The sequence below is a fragment of the Rhinatrema bivittatum genome, chromosome 15 (genome assembly GCF_901001135.1).
Source record: "Rhinatrema bivittatum chromosome 15, aRhiBiv1.1, whole genome shotgun sequence".
NCBI lineage: Eukaryota > Metazoa > Chordata > Amphibia > Gymnophiona > Rhinatrematidae > Rhinatrema > Rhinatrema bivittatum.
The window spans coordinates 66,037,511-66,063,468 of record NC_042629.1 but is presented as its reverse complement, the minus strand read 5'-3'; the positions used below and the strand labels follow the sequence as shown (position 1 = coordinate 66,063,468).

At 41.4% G+C, this 25,958-nt stretch overlaps 1 protein-coding gene across 7 annotated transcripts in view; it reads right to left on the bottom strand.

Annotated features, from left to right (window-relative positions):
• The window catches only part of RCN2 (reticulocalbin 2), a 41,122-nt gene extending 16,027 nt beyond the window's left edge, over positions 1-25,095 (bottom strand). Inside the window, exons 1-4 of one of the 7 annotated variants that reach the window (XM_029578242.1) lie at positions 24,948-25,095; positions 13,502-13,668; positions 6,783-6,888; positions 1,783-1,979 (exon numbers count right to left, since the gene is read on the bottom strand). In XM_029578242.1, the coding sequence (XP_029434102.1) occupies positions 1,783-1,979; positions 6,783-6,888; positions 13,502-13,648 (450 nt within the window). In that variant the 5' untranslated portion in view covers positions 13,649-13,668; positions 24,948-25,095. Of the gene's footprint in view, positions 1-1,782; positions 1,980-6,782; positions 6,889-13,501; positions 13,669-15,302; positions 15,328-19,165; positions 19,194-20,061; positions 20,278-22,673; positions 22,747-24,492; positions 24,681-24,748; positions 24,873-24,947 lie in introns of those variants that run through there. The other 6 variants (XM_029578241.1, XM_029578237.1, XM_029578235.1 and 3 more) reach the window with 6 other exon arrangements.
• Between the last annotated feature and the right edge of the window lie 863 nt (positions 25,096-25,958).

Sequence of the window (25,958 nt, the reverse complement as noted above, 5' to 3'; positions counted from 1 at the left end):
AGTGGCTTGCATCAAAAGGTGACTATTACCCAGTTCGGAACCTCCAATTCTGCACCATACTTGAGACTGGTGCAAGTAAGCCACCATGAAAGACTGTCCCTGGCTCCCCCCTCTAACAGTAGAAGATGAAACTCTTCCACTAACAGATTCCAGCGGGAGAGAAGAGCCCCCTGCAGAGGCCACATATGTGCGATCACCCAATGCATTAATTCCAATGTCTATGCCACAGAACCCAGGACCTGTAAATAGTCCCAGACCCTGGGCACCGAAAGCTCTAGCAGAAGCCTAATCTGACTCTGCAATTTCAGCACTCTCTCCTTGAGAAACACTCTCTCCATCAGTGTGTTGAACTGAGCTCCCAGATACTCCAGAGTTTGAAAGAGGACTAAATGACACATTGCTAGGTTCACCACCCATCCTAGACACTTCAAGCGCATTGGTACCTCTTGTACCGATTGTCGACAAGAGGTCCTCCAATTTCGCACAAATGAGCCAGTTGTCTAGATACGAATGCACCAATACACCCTCCTTTTGCAATATAGCTGCCCCCACTTCCACAGTACGTGGAGCCATCGCCAGCCGAAAGGAAGGGTTCGAAACCGAAAATGTTCCCTTAGGACCATGAACCTCAGGAATCTCTGGTGCTCCGGCCTGATGTTTGTGTGTAGATCTGCCTCTGTCAAGGCAAGAGATGCCAAGAAATCTCCCTTGCATATTGCCACTGATAGACCTATGGTGCAGAGGTTCCGGTTCCACGAGCAAAGGCCACATGGTAGATCATAAGAGAGCCAGATCACTGGCTGTATCAGTCTCCACTCCTTTTACCAAACTTTAGCGAGCCAGCCCAGGACAAACAGTAAAAAAGGGATACTTCCCTGCTCCATGGGCTTGCAGTGCAGAACTGCCAACAGGTTCCACATTGCTGTCCCATGGGGAATGAAGGATCTGGACCATCAGATGTCTACCCCATGGACCTCCAAACCAAGCTATCAGAAGGGGCACCAACCCCCCTGCTCATCCATCTCAAATCATGGGGCATGGCTCCACCAGGACCTCACAACCCCCTGCGAGGATCCAGAAATTCTCATCTTTTTTTTTCCCCCCTCTCTCCAGATTGCAGGTTTTACACCATCTACTAACTGCTGGAGACAGAAATACTGAGAGACTGTAGGTGGTACACTAGGTTATGTACAGTGTCAGTGAAACTTTGTCTCCATCTGCTGGCAGGGAGACAAAACTCAGGAGTTTGGACTGATCTCGGTACATACAGGGAATGCTATTTTAAAAAGGACATAAAAATCAACAATTACTGTGTTAATAACCAAACTACATCCTTTTCTGCAGGTAAACAGTTGCCTCCTGTTCCTTTGTGCTTCCATCTCAGTCAGGGCTGGAAGCGAGATCCAGCACATAAGCCTTCAGTTACATCTATCCAGGGATATTCCCTACTTTAATATCCCAACTCATAGACCAGTCATTGCAGAAACAGGCCTAGGACCAGGGCTGCTTCCAGAACCTCCATTCATGGGCTCTAGATTCAGCCAATAGGTGTTATGACTCCGTCCCCTCAATAGGCTGTGAACACTGCCTTGACAACATCTCCAGGCCCAGACAGCCTAGGGAACAGAAGACCTATTGGAGAATTGAATCTCGATTACCACATGGTAGTGCATGATGCTGCCACTGAGCTGGCTCAAATGACATCTTGCATGCACAAACAAATTAGTTAATATAGACACTGAAAGATATAAAAAAGCATTTTTCTAACACTATGGATCCCACCTTTCTAAAAGACTCCTCTTCTTCATCCTCCAAGACAGTATTCTCATCAAAGTCAATCACACGGTCATACATTTGAATATTATACTCCTCCCATGTTACAAGTTCATTGCCATCTTTATCATATTCAATAAACTGCTGTTTTGCTTCTTCAACTGTATAATGCTTAAATGACTGCTGGATCCAGAAACTGAGTTCATCTGTAGAAACATCCCAAAATATAAATTTTAATCTTCAGCATATAGTGTGAGAAATATCTAAACAGTAGGTACATCAATGAAGGATTAACATGTGGAATACTTAACAAGGAGGTTCACCCTTTAACTTTAAAAAAAAACAACCCAAAACCCACACAGAAGAGTGATACACAACCTATGTCCTTCAAAGAGCTACACTAATACTATACCAAATTTCAAAGGGCCACATTCAAATATCATTTATTACAGGTCAGTTAGTATTATAATTTAAATCTGAGTTGTTATAAAAGCTAGACAGATTAAAGAGCTACACCAAGGACCATGAGAACAAATAGTGTAAACAATTTAAGTCAACTATATGGATCGTTTCAAAGCGGAATATAAAAATTGAAGTGTGATTTCTACGCAAACTGCAATTAAAAGACAAATAAAGCTACTGCTAAGGGATTCAGTACCCATTTCCTGATACAACTATTCATTTCACTTACCTCACTTATACATTGAATAAAAGCCGATATTGTCCTATATAATACATAATGGAAGTTATTTCTGGTGATAAAATGCTATCAACTTTTCTCAGGACCTTAAAGAAAAGGTAACTTATCAGTAATAAACGTTCTCCAATAACATTAATAGTGACCCACACAGCTAAGAGTTGTCTTAAAGCAAAAAAGCAGCAGCAAGATATGAACAGGTGAGAGACTATGAAAATTGGCTTTTTTCATTAAAAAAAAAACACAAAAAAAAACCTAGTTTGTCTTTTCTTCTTCATACCAAACACAGAACATGAAGCCAAGAAGATCACTTTGAAAGCCAACAGAAAAATGAGCCTTAGGAAACTGGAATTAGCTCTGCTCCACGTATAGGCCATATAAGATGAACAGTTCAAGTCAGATGCCTGGAGACATGGTACATGTTCAGCATGCTGTTTATAGGAAGCACCAAGTGTGCATGTTCCCATGTCACCTTCATGGTTTTTCTGCAGGAGAGGATAGACAGACACTACCACCAACACCTTAGATGCATCCAGATATTTCAGGAGGTCAAAAAATAGCAAATGTTGCTTTCCTGTAACAGGTGTTCTCACAGGACAGCAGGATGTTAGTCCTCCCATATGGGTGACATCATCAGGACGGAGCCCAATCACGGAAAACTTCTGTCAAAGTTTCCAGAACTTTGACTGGCCCCTACTGGGCATGCCCAGCATGGCACTAACCCTGCAGCCAGCAGGGGTCCCCCTTCAGTCTTGTTTGTAAGCTACAGGCAGTGCCGAAAAAATAAAACAAAACGTTACGAACCCAACACCGCAGGGCGGCGGGCGGGTTTTGTGAGGACTAACATCCTGCTGTCCTGTGAGAACACCTGTTACAGGTAAGCAACATTTGCTTTCTCACAGGATAAGCAGGATGGTAGTCCTCACATATGGGCGAGTACTGAGCTGAGGATGTCCAAACATGCACCAAATTACCCAATGGTGTGCAACAGGAACAACAACAGGGGTGGATTTTGGCAGGAGGGCATCCTGAACCCCACCGGGCAGGCGGAAGGGTGTTGGTACGTCACGTTGGAAACAGGTTACGCAGGACAGACTGGCCGAAGATGGAATCTTGTCTTCCGGCTTTGTCCAAGCAATAGTGGGCTGCGAAAGTATGGAGAGAGCTCCTGGTGGCAGCCCTGCAAATGTCAGGAAGCGTCACCAATCGTAGGTGTGCTACTGAAGTCGCCATGGCCCTCACAGAGTGTGCTTTAACACGATCTTGAAAAGGAATGTCTGCTTGCTGATAGCAAAAAGATATGCAGTCCGCCAACCAGGAGGAGAGAGTCTGCTTACCCACAGGTTGCCCTAATTTGTTGGGGTGGAAAGAGACAAATAACTGAGTGCTCTTCCTGTGGGTAACTGTACGGTCTAGATAAAAAGCTAGAGCTCGTTTACAGTCAAGGATATGCAGAGCCTGTTCCCCTGGATTGGAATGGGGCCAGGGAAAGAAGGTAGGTAGTATTATGGATTGATTAATGTGAAATTCCAAGACTACCTTAGGTAAAAATTTAGGGTGAGTGTGGAGTACCACCCGGTCCTGCAGGAGTTTAGTGTAAGGCGGATAGGTAACTAGGGCCTGTAACTCACTAAACCCTGCGAGCTGAAGTGATAGCCAAAAGGAAAATCACTTTCCATGTGAGATGTTTTAGGTCACAGGAGTGAAGAGGCTCAAATGGTGGTTTCATGAGCCGACCAAGAACCAGGTTAAGGTCCCATGAAGGGGCCGGAGGACGTAAAGGTGGCTTGATGTGGAGCAAGCCCTTCAAAAAGCGTGTTACGAGGGGTTGTACTGATATAGGGACATCCCCGACACCTTTATGGAAGGCGGCAACCGCACTGACATGCATTCTAATGGAGGAAGTCTTAAGACCTGATTCTGATAGATGCCAGAGATAGTCCAAAAACTTTGGGATTGGACAAGAAAAAGGATCAAGGGACTGAGAAACACACCATGATGTGCTTTTCTACTTATAGGAGTAAGATTTTCTCGTGGAAGGCTTCCGTGAAGCAATCAAGACACGGGAAACTGGGTCTGAAAGGTTAAGAGGTTGAAGGATTAACCTTTCAACATCCATGCCGTCAGGGATAAGGCTTGAAGATTGGGATGTCGTAGGCACCCGTCGTTTTGAGTGATCAGAAGCGGATCCTTTCCCAAGGGAATGTGCCTGCGGATGGAGAGATCCTGAAGTATTGGAAACCACACTTGGCGTGGCCAGTGAGATGCTATCAGGATCATGGTTCCCTTGTCCTGACGGAGCTTCACGAGAGTCTTCGAGAGAAGAGGGAGTGGAGGGAATGCGTAAAGCAGACCGCTTGCCCAAGAGAGGGAGAATGCGTCTTTGGGCTGAGAGTGTTTGCTGCGAATGAGGGAGCAGTAACTATCCACTTTGTGGTTCTGAGGGGACGCGAAGAGGTCCGTTTGAGGATATCCCCATTGTTGAAAGATTGAGTTCGCTACCGAGGGGTTGAGAGATCACTCGTGCGGTTGGAAGACGCGACTCAGTTTGTCTGCCAACACATTGTCCATTCCCGGCAAGTAGGTGGCCCTGAGGTACATCGAGTGGGAGAGAGCTTTCTCCCAAATCTGTGCAGCTTCCTGACACAGAAGGAAGGAGCCTGTGCCTCCCTGTTTGTTGATGTACCACATGGCCACCTGGTTGTCAGTCTGAATCAGGATGACTTGATTTGATAGGCGATCCTGAAAAGCCCTGAGAGCATATTGCATTGCTCGAAGCTCCAGGAAACTTTGACAGAAGTTTTCCGTGATTGGGCTCCATCCTGATGATGTCACCCATATGTGAGGACTACTATGCTGCTTGTCCTGTGAGAAACCTTCAAGAGTTGGACAAATATCTCTAAAACTGTATCCATCGGCAATCATAATGTCTTGGGTGGTAAGATGAGATAGGCCTCTTAAGGGGCTACATGTTCACAAAGGAAATGTGGAGGTACTCCTCAATTCCCAAGGTTGATGCCTCAAAGACCAATGCAGACCAACCTCATTTCAGAGGGTCAGGCAGTCAACCAGATGCAGCTGCTTTGTATGCACTCATCGATCATGTCCAAAACCTTGGAGCTGGGCATCATTAAGGAGTACAAAGATGTCAAGCCTCTGTTCAAAGTGTGGTGCTCACTCATTTCAATTCAATTCAAAAGTCAAGTCCCTCAAGCCCCTGCAATGACTCAAGTTGCTAAATACAATTAAGGGCAGCCTCCACAAGATCTGGCTACTCTGGCCTTTTCAGCAGGCTTTAAAGCTAGTTTTGAGCTTTGTTTGTGCCTTTCAATAAGGCTTAGAGGCTCTCCTGTTGGGCCGAAAGTACTCATAACATCTTCACTCAGAAGCCACATGCCCAATCCTGGATTTCACTCAAACATATAGAATTCTTCATGACCATCAGCGAAGGACATTTTCTGGAAACACTACAGGCAATGAAGCCTCTGGCTTTCTTCTAAGCTATGGCTTGAAAAATAGTTGACAAAGTTGAAATATAAAATGTTACAAGCAATGAAAACAAAATACTGAGAGAAAAATATCGATTGAGCTGCAAACACTAAATGTGGTTCAATGAAAATCAAAACTGATTGTGCAGCCAGTTGAAGCAGCAACACAAACAAAACAAAAAAAAAAACAACTTACAATTTGTCAAAAAGTCAAACTAATGAGAGTAACAAGGATAAAACAAGAAAAACTAAAAACTAGAAAATTTTTTCGGTACACTGAAGAGGCAAAAAATCTGAAAAAATGGCTGAGGCTTTAAATGCTAGCAGCACTGGTCCAACAGGAAGTCAACCTCCTCCAACAAGACAAATCTTAAACTGAAGAGTAGTAGTCCAGGCAGCACACAGGAAAACCCACACATGCCCCACAAAAACAAAGCACAAACCCAAACTCTGGAACAGTAGTCTTCCAACTCAACAAGTGATGCAGATCACGAGCCATCTCTAGGACTCACTGTATCTACTTGTCATCTGAGAAGATATTTTTTTTTATAAATACAGTGACTCAAGACATTCTATAAAAACTAGATTACTTCAATAAGTGATCCAGATTTCAGCAATGAGCCACCCACACTTATCTTTTTCTTCAATCAAAAGCGTAAGAATAAACCAAGGTGGAACTCCTGACTGAACTCAATACCACACGTGCATCTAAAAAGGCACTTACTACCATTGAAAGAATGCTGAGGCATATCTTTATTCCTGACATAATATACATCATGACAAATGCACTAAGGTGCTTATTACAAAATAGATATTAACCACACCTTCAGTAAGATAGCCATCAGAGTCTGAGTCAATTTTTCTGATGATGCTTTTCAGTCTTTGTAACTGCTCTTCAGGACTGAGTTTTGCAAATTCTTCTGCCTCTTCCTTTGAGAAAAGAAAATATTTTCTGTTTACTTTTCCTTAGAAACAATGCTTTGATGTTAGCCACTAGATATCACAGAAATAAAAAAAATTACAACAGGCCCAAATATTTTACAAAATTTGGTAAAAAGATTTATATTCTACACCCAGTTGCTTTGCTCTGTATTCAAAAGAGATCTTAACAAAAAAAAAGGCTAACATCTTTGATCATCAACTGTCAAAAAACTAATAACTTGTGTCTCTCTTTACTTCAAAACATTAAAGAATAAGCCATAGCATCAGACTCAAGATGCTTACTATGCAATAACTCATCTCTTGCCTCTCAATGGGCTGCAGACAGCATCAGAATTGCACCAAAAACTCAATCACCTGCTAAGGCAATACCTTTATTCACAAAATTTAAGAAAACATTTTTTTTACTTATCTGAGCATGAAGGACTTCTCATCTGTAGCGTGGACGTTGGAGTTATGCCCGTTTGTGAAAAGTTATAAAAAAAACTGTTAAATTTGTTCCATTTAGATGAGAAGTCCTTTATGCTCAGATAAGTAAAAAACAATTTTTCTTAAACTTTGTGAATAAAAGGCATTGCACCTTAGCAGATGATTGAGTTTTTTGGTGCAATTCTGATGCCATCTGCAGCCCATTGTGAGGCAAGAGACGGGTTATTGTATAGTAAGCATCTTGAGTTTGATGTTATGGCTTATTTCTGAAGTAAAGATATACTTTTGATATACACATCTATTAGTTTTTTGATAGCTGATGATCAAAGATGTTAGCCTCTCTTTGTTTGGATGTGATTAATAAAGAAAACTGCTCTGCTTTTTTTTTTTTTTTTTTTTTTAAATTCAAACAGAGATTAACATTTTTTTCCAACAAAAAGAGCAAGAGAATGTCTGTTAATTGTGAAAATATTTATAATTATCTTTTACCACCTTCTCCCACAGGTAACATTAACAAGAGTAACTTAAAAAAAATCATCGAATGCAATAAAATCTTTAATACCACCAAGCCAATTGGATGTTGTAATGCTTTCTAGAAGAATACAAACATTTTGGTTTCTCTGTAATGCCATGTTGCAGCACAGTATGAAATGTGCAGATATAAATTTGGAGAGCATTTCGCTTGGAGCACACATTTGGGGGCGGATTTTAAGAGCCCTGCTCGCCTAAATCCGCCCAAATCCGGGCGGATTTAGGCGAGCAGGGCCCTGCGCGCCGGTGAGCCTATTTTACATAGGCCTACCGGTGCGCACAGAGCCCCGGGACTCGCGTAAGTCCCGGGGTTTTCGGAGGGGGGCGTGTCGGGGGCATGACCGAGCACAGCGGCGTTTTCGGGGCGTGTCGGGAGCGTTCCGGGGGCGGGCCCGGGGGCGTGGCTACGGCCCGGGGCAGTCCTGGGGCGTGGCCGCGCCCTCCAGACCCGCCCCCAGGTTGCGTCCCGGCGCGCTAGCGGCCCGCTGGCGCGCGGGGATTTACTTCTCCCTCCGGGAGGCGTAAATCCCCCGACAAAGGTAAGTGAGGGGTTTAGACAGGGCCGGGCGGGTGGGTTAGGTAGGGGAAGGGAGGGGAAGGTGAGGGGAGGGCAAAGGAAAGTTCCCTTCGAGGCCGCTCCGATTTCGGAGCGGCCTCGGAGGGAACGGAGGTAGGCTGCGCGGCTCGGCGCGCACCGGCTATACGGAATCGATAGCCTTGCGCGCGCCGATCCCGGATTTGCGCGGCTACGCGCGTATCTACTAAAATCCAGCGTACTTTTGTTTGCGCCTGGAGCGCCAACAAAAGTACGCCTATTCGCGGTATTTGAAAATCTACCCCTTGGTCTCCTAATTTTTAGACCTGTACTCTTTGGTTTCATTCATATCTTGCTCATTCATCTATGGCAATCCAACTTTCCCCATGGCACTACAGCACAAATATATTTAACCCATACAAGCTTTATGAGTCTTAAATTTCCAAAAACATAAGGGAATAAGAAGTTCACTAACAAAATATATGCCAGATAAGGTTTCGCTCAAACCAACTCAAAGCCAAGAAATTCAGAATTATGGTCAAACTAGTACATATAGCTCAGCACACTTTTGTACTGACATCATACCATAAATGATATCAAACTGTTACATTTAAGAGCATACACAACATTAAATACCCATACTGACTTAAGGAAAGGACAAACCTAATCTGAAAGAGAAAATTCCTATCCATACTAAGTTTGAATCTGTACCTTCATAACATGAACCCCAACATCAAGTTAGTAAGGGTTGTCTGCTTGAATAATCAATGGTCCATAATGTCCATTTTTTTTAAACATATGGTCATTTGATTTGATAATTAAATCTAGTATAGATAAGACTTTCCTCTTTAGCTTACGTATAAGAGCATACCACAATTATACAAACCATGGATCGTTTTTTTTCCTTTAGAACAAACAGAAGATCCCAGAACCCCAATATAAAATGCCACATTGTAAATATTTATAGAAACAAGTATATTTGAAGGAAGGAAGAGAAGTAAAATAAAGAATAAAACATTTAGAACTGCATGGCAACTTAAAAGTTTTTATGACTCCATGATTGGCATGCGTGTGTGTTAGCAGGGGCCCCGGGCAACTGATTTAATGAGCTAAAGGGGCCTAGGGAAGCCCAACAACTCTACTTCTCTGATCCCTGAGGCTCCTACTCTTCAACTGACAGAGCCTGAGGAAGCACACCAGACCCCTGCTCCAGCTGCCGCCAGTTCCTACACTAGCATTATGTGTCCACCTGCCTGTGAAGTCAGACAAAGCAAAAACATTTTCTTCATAAAAATACAATAAAAAACTTCCATTTTGTAACATTAAATAAATGGCATATTTTAAGATGTCATATAGATGCTCTGGCTTTGCCTGGCTAGTAGAGTAGACTTATCAATGACAATGGTCATGCCAATGCTATGGAGAGATTAATTACTCATGGTTATATTCATAGTTTTATTGTATTGCTATTGACAAAGATGTACAAAACAACTCAATTCTATCCTGTATTTAACTGTATATGACAGGACCTATGAATGCTGTGGTCCATATTCAGAAGCATTTAGTCAGATAAATCCAAAATTATCTGGCTAAATGAATATCTGGGCACTTATCTGGCTAAAATTGTAGCCAGATAATTTTCACCAGATAAATTGGGGCATTCCAGGGACATAACTGGGAGCAGCTATGTTAACTGAATAACTTATCCAGTAACTCTGGTTGGGCCATACAAACTTTCCTAAAGTTAGCTGGATAAACTTCAGAAATTTTCAACTGGGGGAGTGACCTTTAGGTATCACCACAGGAGAGCAGGGCTCAATTTTTTCTCCAATTTAAAAGTAGAATTTCTTCTTCCAAAATGTACAGCAATCCCCATAGGGAAAGAACATCCTCCATATGCTAGAGATGGAGAAATACTGAAGGGCTGAGGACACTGCAGGGATGTATGTAGAGTGACGTAAGCTTTAAAACCTGACTCAGTCTCCATCTGCTGGCAGGGTAAACCATTCTAGTCCATCTGGCTACATGCTAGGAAAACCTAGTTTCTAGACTGCAAGCTTTTCACCTCTACCAGAGAAATACTGAGGGACTGCAGGTGGCACCCCAGGTTATGTGGCAGTGTCAGCAAAACTGTATCCATCTGCTGGAAGGGAGGCAAAACCCAGGAGTCTGGACTTATCAGGGTATGTACAGGCAATGGAAATGGATTTGAATGACTGGGTAATGGAATACAGACAGAATACCTACATTGTTACTCACTCGAGCATTAGGATTCATGCCCTTCAAATGGCAAAAGAAGAAAAATATTCAGCAACCGAAAGTCTGAAAGAATTCACAGCATCATCTGGTTGGTGTTTGTGATTCATGAACCAATATGGATTGTGCCTTCATCAGTGCACAAAGATTTCACAGAAACTGCCTAAAGGGCTTAATGAAAAAGATCTATTGGCTCCACAAATTAATTATTCAGCAGAGAATAAAGAATCTTTTGATATGAATAACATTGGTAATATGGATAAAATGTCAGGCATATCAAATGTCATAGGTGATCGCACTGTAGCTGAGTTGGTGAGAAGACCACATTTGTAAAAACTGATCATACAAGATCCATTTCACGATGGTCCTGTCTTGCCTGGCAGATGGCGCGAAACTGCATCCCATGATAATATTCAAGAGGAAAACAATGCCAAAGAAGCTAAAAATTCCAGAAGGCATAACTATTAGAATTCATCCTAAAGGCTGGATGGATGAGGAAGGAACGAATGGTGGCTGTGTGATGAGTAGGGCAGGCGTGAAGCTAAGAAAATGACCGTCACTATTGGTGTGTGGTATGTTCCGTGCACATATAACAGAGTATGTAAAGGACGAAGCAAAGAAAAAGGCAATCACATTAGCAGTGATTCCAGGAGGTCTGACATCAATGCTCCAACCATTAGATGTCTGTCTCAACAAGCTTTGCAAGGACCAACTGTGGCACATGTGGCAACAATGGATGTGTTCTGGACAAGCAAAGTTAGGGAACCTGATGAAACCAGATATTGATTTGGTAGCAAAATGGATAAAGGATGCCTGGGGGTCAATTCCACAAAAAATGGTTAAGAAGTCATTCCTGAAGTGCGGCATTAGCAATGCTATGAATGGATTAGAAGATGACGCCATCTATGAAGACAAAGACGAATCGGCATTGGATGATGATTCAACAGATGGAGATAGCAAAGACAACATTTACACTGATGGCATCACCAAAGAACAGTTACACGATTTATTCGGACATTCCAATGAAGAAGAATTTGATTTGGAAGGATTTGTGTGAAAGAGAAGGATTCAAACAGCAGGGACAGCCATGGGAAAGGAAGGCAAGGATTCATACTGCAGGGACATTTTCTTAATTTGTTAAATGATGTTTCTTATGAGACACTATTCTACTTTAAAAAAAACAAACAAAAAACGATTTTAAGTTATCAGTTTGTTTCTTAGTAGCATTTCACCATTTCATAAGCTCCCTAGGTTTTACCCTCGTCTTATCCACAGGTGTCAGATAATTCTTGATTTTGGGGCCCAAAAGACACCACCACCAATAGAAACTTAGTCATACTTAAAAGCTGGGTATTAAGAAGCTGTCAGTACCTTTACTAGGGCTGAAAGATATGGAAAAATTGGAAAATGTTTTTATTGTGGAATACAAAAACTAATGGAATCCATACAAAATAGGGCAAAATGTAACATGGCCAGTCAATCAATGATAACCAGGATCTGAGAACAAGGTATGATGAAGATGAGGCTGCATAATGTCTGTATATGTGGAGCAGCAAAATAAAAACATTAATAAAAAACAGTACACGCTTGGAAAAACTGATAACATGTTATGAATACTTTGCATTGGCCAACTGCTAGATTTTGCTAATATATTACACACCTCTATAATCACACAATTATAGCATAGAAAATCATTTGTAATGTGATGTAACAGTGCTAAAGGTACTAATTTATAGATCCAGCACAAGTTATTTTAAAACTAGTGAAGGAAAAGAGCTGCCATCTTTGCTATTTAAGAGAAGAGCATGATGAGTTAGAATAATAGTCCATTAGACACAGCATCCTGTCGCTGTCAGCAGTCAGTCCAAGACACTTAGAAGTACCAGGCAGATCCTAGAAGAAAGAACTATTTCATGTTGAATGTGCTGAGAAATAAGAGATAGAGACATCCAAAGTTTATTTGCTAGTCTATCTAAATGGAGCTATCTTCCAGAAACTTGCCTAAACTTTTTTTTTTTTACACTCAACTGAACTAGTAGCCTTGATCACATATTCTGACACTCAAAAGCTTACCATAATTGTACTGACTGAAAAAAAAAACAACAACTTAAAATTTGGCATATACATACTAATTGGTTTGTGCTGTCATCTAATCCTAGTACTATTTGAAAGAGTAAATAAGATTCATTTTAATTTGCTGTATGCCGTCCATTTTATAAAAAGGTATTTCTTTGCTCTTATACTGCTCACTCACATTTCTGACTAGTACGCTTTACAACAAATAAATCATTACAACTGGAAAGCCAATTACAACATAACTGTACAACAAAGGCACCTTGTGGGCAATATTTTGAGAAGCCAACAATTTAGTGGTGGCTGGATACTGTCCAGCAAAGTGGGAAGTAACGCTATCATATCCCCTTCTCAAGTAGAAGAGCCCTAACCTGTTTAGCCATTCTTCATACAGGAGCTGTTCTATCTCCTTAAGTTGTTTTACTGCCTTTTTGTATATTTTTTCTATTTCTGCTATATCTTTTTTGGAGACAGAATGACCAGAATTCCATACAATACTCAATATGTGGCTGCAACACAGATCTATAAAATGGCATTATATTTTCAGTTTTATTCTCTGTTCCTGTATAACTCCTAATATTGTATTTGCTTTATTGGTGGTTCCATTACACTAACTGGATATTAGCTAGCTAGATATAATGAAAACCAAAATTAAATTGAAGTGACATAAGAAAAAAAAATTAGAATACTGAAAATGTGTACATTAAACCAAAAAGTAAACACTCATAGCCCATGCACATGAAATTGGCTTCAATACATTATGAGTGATGAACTACTTACCTCTCCGCCAAGGAAAGTCTCCCTGTCATATTCTGCATTGTGCTCTCCATCCGCATAATGCTCTTCGCTACTGGGGTCGTGAAAGTGATGAAAGTGTGCTCCACAAAGTGCAATACACATGCCAAAGAACAGCAGCATCATATGCATTTCTTTCACATATTTGCTCACTACAACGAAAATAGCAATAATAAAAAAAAGAGTAAGTTGACAAAGGCTAATGCTTCCAAAATTAATAGTAAAGATCTGTTCTACCATAGTGGCAATGTGAACAACATTGCTCTGTCCAATCTAAATTTGAGTTTGCAATATAATGACAGGGTTACAAAATGTTGGGTGTTAGGACCACCACTAATCAGTCTGCTTTGCCTTATTTTTATGGAATTGTGTATCTATGTAAACAGCATCCATCAGCATTGAAAACCAAGTTCATGCAGACACTGAGTGAATGAAATCTAAATATGTGCTTAATAGATTTTTCATTAGTCAGTAACAGTCAAGCGCTCTATATCTTTGCATAACATATGCTGGAGTTTGAGTGTATGCACCCAAAACTCTTACTCAGGAATGCTGAATGTTATTTTGTATTCATCCTTAGATTCCAATACAGATCCATTAACTCCCCTGTCCAATACTACACAAGTATTCATGAGCAGTTCTTAAGAGACACGACATTGATTCTGATTCCCCTGTAATCAAACAAGTCTTCATTCTTTTGGCTCCCTTCCTAGTTCATCTCCTTTCTCTGTTCCAACAACTCTCTCCTTCCTTCTTTCCCTAGAAATCGACCCTGCTACAACTAACTGGTAATGCTAGCATCTTGTCCTATTTTGCTTGGTTAAACATTTCTCATCAATTTTCCCTAAGATGCTAGAATAGTCTAAAAAAAGTTAACTGCCCTACCAGTGTGGGCTTTTAACTCATTTACTTTATCTACTGTTAAACTGCAGACAGGTCAAATGCTAAACTGACAGAACCACTTTCTTCACTAGATTTAGGATTTATCATCAGTGTCCCTGAAAAATTCCACCACCCCCTTCAAAAAGTTTTTTAAAAATGGTGAATTTAGTCTTACTAGCTAATTTCCTTGAATACAGGCAGACCAGTCCAGATGCATGGGTTATAGCCTCCAGCAAGCAGGTGGAACAGAATTGGTTTGCGACAATTTCTTATAAGGGTCCCTTGCTGCACTCAGCCTGCCAGAACTCTATGCAACAAGCTAAAACATAACTTTATATAAACAAAACCCCAAAACCTTCAATTAGAAGGTTTCCAGGGAACAAGGAAGTATGAATGAGCAAAGACAAGACTGTAAAAAACAAAAGCATAAACCCACAGCTTCTTTCTTGTGATGGTCCCAAAGTGACCCAAGTAAAGAAATGAAGAGTCTAATCTCCAACCTTTAGAAAGAATCTGTTAGCAGGAGGGTCCTGACTAGTCTGGCTGTTTAAAAAAAAAAAAAAAAGGAAATAATCTGCTAAGACTTAATTTCACCTTCCCCATCATCCAAAGAAACTATCCAGCTGCATGAGAAGTACATAAGCTAACATTCTACTGAGCAGGATTCTGCCAACACCACTCTCAAAACTCCTGAACCAAAAGGAAGATTCCTCCTTGGTATGGACATCAAGGCAATAATGCCTAGAAAACAAGAATGCTAAGACCACGTTGCTTCTTGCAAATGTCTTGGGGCAACACCATGTGAAGTCCTGCCCAAGAAGCAGTTTACACCCTGGTGGAAGCAGAAAACTGCAGTAATGATCGTCAATCAAGCAATCAAAGTTTTGATAAGACTTCTCTTTACCTTGAACCATTAAAAGGAACGAAAAGATGGTCAGATGTTCTGAAATTATTAATCATCTGAAGCACCCCAAAATCCCCTTCACATCCAAGCAATGAAACAGAGTGTAGTTGCCTCCACATGAATCCCTTCAAAAGAAAGGCAGGTACACCACTTCGGGAAGAAAGGAGGGCACAGTGCAAATAGAAACCGCCTCATCTGAAAAGTCAGAAAGGGCTCCCTACAAGAAAGAGGCTGAAGTTCAGAAACACGTCTACTGGAACACAGTTTGCCACCAAAAACATTGCTTTAAGAGTATAACACATGACTGTCATTTCCCTCATCAATTCAAACAGCAAGAAACTTCAATACTATATTCAGATCCCAAGGAGAGACCAAATTTCTCATCAAGATGGGGGAGGGGGGGCACCAAAGATGCTTTATCCCCTTGAGAAAACATATGTCCAGATAAGACAAAGATCTGACACCCAGATGTCCTCTAAACAGGCAACAGCACCTTTAAGGAATTTAGGACAACTTAAGATCCTTCTGAAGAAATTCCAAAATGGACAGCAGTAAGGCCCTCCTAGCCAACTCTCCTATATCCACAAACCTCAAAAAAACTCTCCAAACCCCAACACAAGCCAAGGAAATGGAAGGATTTTCTCACTTGCAGGAATGTAAGTACATTTTTTTTGCTAAACGATCCCCCTCATTGTCCAACTGCAAGACAGAACTGATCTCTGACAAGGCAGACGCCTGGTTAAAGCCAATACCAAGGGTTCCCCTTCTAACATTCAGACTAGATCCACAAATCAGATGGCCCCACTATCTTCCCACCACCGATGTCACAAATTCAGCCAGTTGCGGCCACTCCCATTTCTATCCGTTTTTCCTTCCCTCATTTACAGGCCGATACAGAAAAACGCGCAGGAGAGCCAGCAAGCGTCCACTTTTCCGGTGCGCTCACAGGTCACTCTCCTGGGCACGCGATTCAGGAGGGTGGCCTATGGTAAAGAGAGGCGCTAGGGACACTAGTGTGTCCCTAGCGCCTCCTTTTTGACAGGAGCGGCGGCTGTCAGCGGGTTTGACAGCCGACGCTCAATTTGCCGGTGTCTGTTCTCAAACCGGCTGACAGCCATGGGTTCGAAAAACAGACGCTGGCATACTTGAGCGTCCGTCTTCCAACCCGCGGGCTGATTTTAACATTTTTTTAATTTAATTTTATTTAAAATTTTGGGGCCTCAGACTTAATATCGCTATGATATTAAGTCGGAGGGTTACAGAAAAGCAGTTTTTTCTGCTTTTCTGTATACTTCCCGGTGCCAGCAGAAATTAACACCAGTGTTTTCAACGCGCTATTACCCCTTACTGTTTAAGGGGTAAAGCTAGCACGTTGAAAACGCGTGGCCAAACAGTGCGCTCCACCGGAGTGCACTGTACTGTATCGGCCCAATTGTCAGCAAAGGTATCCTGATGCAGAGGCCCAATGCACCTCACATGCAGTACAAAGAGACTCTTTCCGTTTTCAGATAAACTCAACATACCTCCTTCTGCCTTGATTGCCCTACAAAAAAAAAAAAAAAAAATTATACACACATATATACATATATGCGTGTACACAAACACACCTGGACTCCCACTGAGCCAATATTGAAGAAGTTTGTTCACAAGGCACACCAAAAATTTGTGTTCTATTTTTTTTTTATTCAATTGGCAGGGAAGAGGCAAAACAGGTGAGAAGAGCCTACTCTGAAATTCTTTTTTTTTTTTTTTTGAGGGAGAAAACATACAAGAAGCATAAATGGGGATAGGGAAAGGCATTTCACAGATAGCTAGCTGGAAAGATCCCCTTCCAAGGAAACCCCCAGCTGCTAGGCTAGCTCAACAGGATGAAGGAGTCCAGACTATCATCCCTGGAGCTGGTCAACTATGGGAGTGAGTCCCAGGACTGGTCACCCCAGGAGCAGCTAAACACCAGAATTATCTTCACCCTATCTAACCAGGATTCACAGCTGCAGCACGGGATGCCCCCAACCATCTGCTGGAGTCAAAAATTACTGGCAAGTTGAGTGCAGCAGGGTGACCCTATAAGGATTGATGTCAGCAAAGCTGTTGTTGTCTGACTCCTATCTGCTGGCTGAGCAGCAGAAACCATGTGTCTGGACTGGCTGATAAGTAAAATTGCTTTGAAAAACAATCAGCCTTTAAAACAAAGAGATGCCAACAACTGCAATAGGTGACCTGCCAGCTGCACACATTTAGTATAACAAAAAGAGCTTTTATTTGCATTACTGCTGAACAATACTTCACTCTAAGGGTCATTTTATGCTCTGTTTCAGACATGACAACATAAAAGGGGCATGACCAAAAAAATGTCAAGTACCATTGTTTTAATGCATCATGTCTTCCTAGGATACTGTTTTGAAAAACTGTACCTTGATCCACATACTATAAATAATTAACAACCATAATTTATTTGTTTGTTTTTTATTTGATTAAGGTTTGTTTTTTGGGGTTTGTTTGTTTTTTTTATTTGATTTGGGAAATAATCTTGCTATACCTGGAACAGTCAGAGAACCCAATGTTCTTCCTTCCATATTTTATTTAAGAATAAGAGATAGCAAGACAGGACTAAAGTGACTTCCTGTGGCAAACGGCAATTGTGGTTTGTGTTATAAATCCAGCAAGGGTTACTAGAAGAACAGTAAATGCAATAACCCTTCTCAAAGGGCTGTTAGCAAGTACACTATATTAGGACCATATTTAAGATTATAACCATAACAGGATTGGGAGAGGATCAGAAATTTAAGATTTGCTAGAAGGGTTGCCTATGACTGAAATAGGCCCCCAGGTCCCCAGTGCTACCTTGTCAAACCATGAAAAAGTTTGAAATTGATACAAGTTTAACAATTAAAAACAGTAAATAGCACCTTTACCATTTATTCCTTTAAATGTTAATATTTGCTGCAGCAAGCTAAGGACCCACTCAAGTCAGCCTACAGCTTATTTCTGAGTTTTCCCTTCCTGGCATGCTGCAGTTCTCCACATTAAGGTAGACTGGGCCATGAATGAGCTGCCTGACGGGGACATCAGAGAAGGGATGGAGAGCATTTGTGCATATCAAAGGGAGCCCCTCCACAGCTGCTGGCTGTATTTATCTTTTAAATGGTAAATAGCCAGTGGTATTGCGCTGCCACGCCAATGGATGGATGCAAGGTCCCTGGTACAGCTGCTGGCAATATTTATCTTTCTAAATCAGATTTACATCCTGAGGAGGTAATTTTTAAAAAGGTTTTACACGCATAAATGGGCTTTTGAAAATTGCTACTTTTGTGTATGTAACTCCTTTGAAAATTTACTCCATAGAGTTGAATTCTCAAAAAGGTTCATGTGTAAATGTACTTTTAAAAAATTGCTATGATATATGCTGTTTTTACACCCGTAACTCCTTTGAAAATTACCTCCTTAACATATGGTGCTTCCAGTGCACTGTGGGCCAGCTCCCATGTCGTCTAAAAGCAGATGACAAGTGTTGTTTCTCCTTTTGGTCATCTATCCAACAGAACCATTATTCAGCTCTGATCTTCTGTCTCCTATCTATCCCCCCATATTCAATTTTAAGATAATCCCAAACAGTTATCCCTTAAAAAAAAAATATCTGATGGCTTAGAAGCAGATAAAGCCAAGTTATAAACTGTACCTGCAGAACCATCACTTGTACAACTAAGCTTCTTCATGCATTTCTCTTTCCAGCTTGCCACCAAATACCTTTAAATAGTGGCAACTTCTTCTGAAGGGGGGGAGGGAGGGAAAAAACTACAACAATTTCAGAAAGTGTATTCAGTACTGCTCTTGCCTTGCCAACAGTTATGGTTGTAACATACCTGAATGTAGCATTTGCCAGCAGATTTGGTGCTTTACAATATATGGTCACTTCCCTGCTTAGCTTAAAAATCCAAAGTTTGAATACAGGTAGGTTAAAGTGGAAGTACCAGCTAAACCTAAAAAAGTCAGTTTACTGTATTTGTTATTGTATTCTGCAGTATCTTAGTATATTCAAAGTGGATCATACCAAAAAACATTAATAAAATCAACACTACAAATGCAATACTGAAATAATACAATTCAGATTAAAAACAAACATAAAACAAATCAAATGACCTGAATATCTGAACAAAACAAGCAGCTTTAATTTTCTTCCTAAAAATTAAATTGCTCTCGAGGTGAATCATACTTTCTAATGAGTTCCAAAATTTAGAACCAGAATATGATAAATGTCTTGATACTTGTCTCCTGCAACCTATTTCTCTGGTCTACTGCTCCCACTAAGTTCCATCCAGAACCAAATGGAGCCCACTTCCTGGGACACATACACAAATCTACAGCCTACATGTTTGTGTGATCAGGAAAGATAAACCATCAGAATCTTCACTGCCTGCCCCCCCAAGATGTCTTGAAAATGATATATGGATTGGATATCAAACAAAAGAGTCTATAAGAGGATGGGGACACATATAAGACACAGCAAACAAGCCTTTAATTCCCTTCAGAAAACAGACTAAACCCCCAAGCCTCATGGAAACTTCCTGGAGAAGTTTAAAAAAAAAAAAATGTAAGAAAAATACAGAAAAGCAGATCCTATGAAGTCTATCAGAAACCCACCCAGAGCTCTTTTCCTACCAGATTTATTCATTAAATTTCTTACTGGAGAAATCAAACTTAATCAAATGAATATAAACATACTTTAATAAAAAAAGTGAAATATTTATAGAGAACTTACTGATATTGTGGAGAAAAGCCTGACAAAAAAAAGGAAGCGCGAGACACAACGGAATCTGGTGAGGAAGAATGAGAGAACACACTTATGGATGCATTGCCACTGGCAATGTCAATTAAGATCAGGCATACGACGTGGCATGGTAAGCAGTCTACCCTGTCAGACCTCAGTACTTCTGGATGTCAGATTTTGTTCTTGGCTCCTAGGTTTTACTGCACACCGTATGATCAAATATACCTCTTTCTATATAGCTGAGAAGTGAAAGCTGAAGTTAATGATCTGGAAAACTCCTACCTTAACCCTTTAGTAGCAAATAAAGTGTCTCAAATCATTACATTTATAGCCACATGGCTCACTTACTGAAGAAAATCAATCTATAAATGATAAAGACAGTACATTTGTGTTTCTTTAGCTGCACTAAATATCTTTTCTAACTACACCTTTTTATATACATGTGATGAATACTAAATATCTAACTGAAAATTGAAGGATTTGATTCTGATGAGTATTGTTCCCTCAAAAATAAATAAATAAATAGATGTTTCACAATACCTTTATTCTATGAAATTCAGAGGAATACAAAATATGATTCAGTTGATTTTTTTGCAACATACACAAAAATGCCGCAGGGTGAATATTTCCAGATATTCAGCTGTTTATATGGCTTGTGAATGTTCCAAAATCAAAGCCTCAGATTGCAAAAAGTGTTCAATATCAAGTTGGTCTAGCACACAAAGCAATAATAGTGATAACTTAATACTGGCAAAAAGAAACAGACTAAGCAAGAAGTGTGGCTTGACTAAAAGAACCTGCTCTCAAATTCATTATCTGCCTGGCAACAACAACTCACATGTCCTGCTACAAAACTACTGACCAACTAGTCTTGTGGCTTGTTAACAGATACACTGGATTTGAGTCCCTATTCACTTAAAGAAAACAACATTCACAACTCTAAAGAGAAGAATGCCTAATTGAGCATATTTTGCACTCAAATCTTATATCCAGACAGATGAACACACCCATAATCACAAGACAATATATGACAGAACAAGACAAACTCAACAATGATCTATACAATTCTGAGTGAATCACAGTGAGCTTTTTCAACAAAAATGTTGTATAACCAGGGGTCATGGTATAACAGTCTAGGAAGACTCAGAAAATGTCAAATATTTTTGTCAAGGAAAGGGTGGTGGATGCCTGAAATGACACCCCAGAATGGAGAGTGGAGGCTAAAACAGTAACAGACTTTAAAAAATAAAAAAAGATATGGGATAAATACAAGGAGATGCTTTCAAAAAATTAGGAAATAGCAGAAGTATGAACTAGTGTCACCTCAGGCCATGGGGGTTGCCAATAAAGAGTGTAATAGCTGCTCTGTGCAGCTTACCCAAACAGCAGTAACATGACTGCAACAGGTTTCCAAGAGGGCACTGAAGTAACATGCACAGGAGGTACCTTGGTTTAAAAATATATATATACTTTGAGTATGGGGAGATCTTATGTTTTGGGCAATTGCCTTAATATTTTTTGATGGCTATGTAGATTGTTAGAAAACTTAGTGCTAATGCATGGAGGGGGACCTGGGTGTTGGATTAAGTGTTGGTTTTGTAAAAATTCAAAGAGAAAGATAACAAGGTCTGAAATGACCTCATAGAGGCCAGTATATTACTAGATTCTAAGCATGTTTGGGGCCACTTTAGAGTGCAGTGAAGAAAAGGGGTGAAAGATCTGGTAAAAGGCATGGAATGGGGAAGGGTGGTGGGTTGCATGAGTGTTGTATGCTTATCTAACCAAAAGGTAAGAATCTCAACTGGACAGACCAGATGAGTCAGATCTGGTCTTTTTCTGCTGTTATTTACTATATTACTATCAGGCCGATACAGTACTGTGCGCTCTGGCGGAGCGCACTGTTAACTCGCGATTTGACGCGCGTTTTCGACACGCTAGCGTTACCCCTTATTCAGTAAGGGGTCGAAAACGCACGTCCAACCCCCCCCCGAACCTAATAGCACCCGCAACATGTAAATGCATGTTGATGGCCCTATTAGGTATTCCCGCGCAATTCCCGGGCACGGGGAAAGTGCAGAGAAAAGCAGTAAAAACTGCTTTTCTGTGCACCCTCCGACTTAATATCATGGCAATATTAAGTCAGATGTCCCGGAAGTTACAAAAAGTTAAAAAATAAATAAATTTGAATCGGCCCTCGGCTTGAAAACCGAACGCTCAATTTTGCCGGCGTCCGGTTTCCAAACCCCTGGCTGTCAGCGGGTTTGAGAACAGACGCCGGCAAAATTGAGCGTCGGCTGTCAAACCCGCTGACAGCCGGCCGCTCCTGTCCAAAAAGAGTCGCTAGGGAAGCGCTAGTGTCCCTAGCGCTTCTTTTTACCTCTTACCCTAATTTACCGCTGACCCTAAGGGTAAGGGGCAACAAACACCCTTTTATTCCTGTCTCAATGCTGAATGGAGTTTCCATAGCTTAAGCATACCACATGTATGACACATAAAAATGTACATGTTATTGACACTATATAAAGATAGATTTTTAGGTATGTATCTCCTGCTTAGGGACCAACTAGAAAACTGCAAAGTATAGGGTAAAATTAGGTTCTTACCTATTTTCTTTTCTTGAGTCCTGACAACCAGTCCAGATAAGTGGGGATTTGTCCCCATTACCAACAGATGGAAACAGAGTGCAAGATTCTCTCTCTCTGTTGTCCCTCCTCATATAGGCTGGTACAACCAGTAGAGTCATTAGTCCATGCTTTACCCACAGAAATGGAAAACTGCACAACCAATATACATGTAAAATTACACACACTGCATGCACATATTTTTATTTGCATAGGCGAGAGGTGAAATCTGACAAGAGTTGGGACATACATGCATACTTTTTGATTTTAAAAAGCATGTTTATAAGTTCTCTCAGCAAACATTACACACACCAAACATTAGGAATAATTGTGTGCACTTAGTTTTATTGGGATAATTTTCAAAGTCAAATAATGCATTCCGTTGAGAAGGAGACTGATTGTTACAACGTTCAAGATTGGTCATTTGCTGCCTAGAATGCCAGTCAGCTTTGGAGTCCACAATAAGTGCAGTGACACTCACTGTCTTCATTACACTTCGTGTGGAAGTCCATATTTACATTATTAATTTTCATACTTCAATCATACTTTTTTCAGAAGAAAATCCAATGGTAATAAGATCATCCATATACACATAAAAGATTATTTCACACAGCCCCTGAGGCAGCCCCCGTGAGGGGGGTGAAACTCGGCCTGAGTTGGGCATATTGTGCACTGGACCTGTAAGTCTCCTTAATAAAGTTTTCAACGGACATTTTTTAGGCATCTATTATGACTGAACTATAGGCATGATGTGTTCGCAAGTACAAATCCCTATCAAAATGCACGCAGCTGAATTTTGCACAATTCAAAAGGGCTCTCAGGGCCAATATAGGAAGACCCAAAAACAAGGAACTTCAATAATCAAGTGCTGGAAGGCCCAGGGCTTGCAGAACAGTCTGAAAACTGCTGAGTTCTGACACTAAAACTCAAGACTGAAAGGGTACAGAATAAAGCCTTGCTTTTATCCGTAGGGATGAACTGCCTTCACCTTGTCTTTATCTGTTGTATTGAATTTCAATTTATAAAGCCACGCACTATGTAAAACCACACTTTCAACAAACTGTAATCTGTTTTGAAAAAGCTGCCCTGCTACACAAGGCAGAATCAAACTCCAAAAAATAACTTAGGCAAACTAAAATCCTCCAAAAATATTAGACAGCCATAAAGTCATATACTTTCATTAAAAGCTTATATTCAGATTTCCAAATAGCAAAAAAATCTGAGAACACTTCCAACCTGGAGCATATGGAGATTAGGATTTGGGGGTTTGTTTTTTTTTATATTTCCAAAAATTTAAAATTGAAGAGGATGCCATAGCCTTGGAAATAAATAAAAGCTGAAAATGTAGTTCCTATGGATTTTTTTTTTCCCCTGGGAATTTCAGTGTTCTAACAAAAAGTAAAAAAAAATGACAGGAGAAAAATAAGTGTTAAAAGCCATTTTTCCACCAATTTCTTTTTTGCTATGGCATTGAAATTCCCATGAAAAAAACAGAATAGAAAACGAAAAGTCCTTACAGATATAGTTTGACTCAAACAAAAAATCAGGAGCCTTGTGTAAAGAAAGGCACCCTGCCATCGCACGGCAACAATAATCCCCCCCCCCCCCCCAAGCCCTAACGCCCTCCGTCTAGCCACAACCTATGTAATATATTCAATGACGAGCGGCTTCTCTTCTCACAAGGCGCAGCTGGCGGATGGCGTGAGAGCCAGAGAAAGCTCCCACTTCGTCACCCGCGAGCAGGGGCAAAACACCGATACCAGCAGCATTTCCACAGAGATAGCAGAGCCGAGGAGCCTACCGTGCGCCATGGCTCCGAGCAGCTCCTCCGAGCGCTGCGGCCTGCCCCCCTAACGGACCTCCGTAAGCACCTGCGGCCTCCTCACCACGCGTACGGGCCTGCCTCCTTCATTCTACGTCAGCCTCCCCTTCCACTATTAACATAAAATGAGGTTAACGAGCATTCATTTGCCTCCCCACCACCATGAGCTGCCGGACCTATGCGCGACACCGCAAATAATATCGCCTTCCTACACCGACTGTTTTTTTTTTGTTACTTTTGTTGTTGTTGTTGTTCCTTTATTTCAGGGGGGGGAGGGGGGGCGTTCTCGGCGGTGAGCGGGAAAAATTCCGCCAGAACCAGGAGCCGCCTCGGCTCGAGCCAAGCGACGTCACGTGCGCTGCTGCGGCGGCGTGGTGGTGGGAGGGATTGCGTCACCATCGGCCCCCCACCCCTTCCCCTCCCGCCTCGGTTACGTTCTGACGTCAGATGGCGCCGAATGGCGGCCAGACGGGGGTCCTGCAGCCGCAGCCTCCTCTTCACGTCAGCGCCTGCCCACACAGGATGCTGGGGGTGGGGGTGGGGCTGACAGCAGAGGGCGGACTCGGCTTGGGGTCTGTACCAGTGTCAAGCGTCAGAGAACGAGAGAGGGACTAAAGGGATGAATGGGGGGGGGGAGGGGGGAGAGTTAAGGAGAAGAGGAAGAAAAGAGACAGTTACAGGCCGAAGCAATAGCGACGCACTAAAACGCGCGCGCAATCACTTCTGGACGCTCCATGCAATAGGAAATGAAACGCCGCGCTGGGGATAAATTGTTCATCCCTAGCTTGTCCATAGCATGGAGCGCCCAGGAGACGAGGCTGTGTGCCAGTGAGGAAAACGTGCTCAACTTTACGATCTGTTTGCCTAACCTGTGCACTCGTCCCTTTTCCTAACCTGACCACCAGCAAGACTTTTTTTTATTAACGTTACTCGTTTTTTTCGGTTCCTCCAACTTAATATTGCCATGATATTAAGTCAGAGAAACTACAGTATTTCCTGCTTTTCTGTTAATTTTTGGAACTCCTCAAGCATTAATGCTAGCTCTGAGGCTGGCGTTAATTTTTGAAAGTTAAAAATGTGCACATTGGGCACACATTTATTGTTTACATAAGGGGGTAATAGCTAATAGCCTCATCAAGATGGCATTTACATGTGACAAGCGCTATTAGCTATGCGCTGGTTTGGACGCACTAATCCCCTTCATCCATAAGGAGTTATGGATGCATGTCGATCCACGGGTTAACCTGTGCGCTAGCCTGAGTGCATGGTATTGCATCGTCCTGTAAAAGGGAACATGCATAGCGCTAAAAGCAAAAAAAAGATATAATGTAATAGTTTTTTAGTGGACTTATTTAATACATTTCTTGACTAGCTTTCAAGAGCTAATACTCTTAACTTCTTGAGGTCATTCTGACTTGAGAAAAAGTATTGGCTGTCCAAAGTTA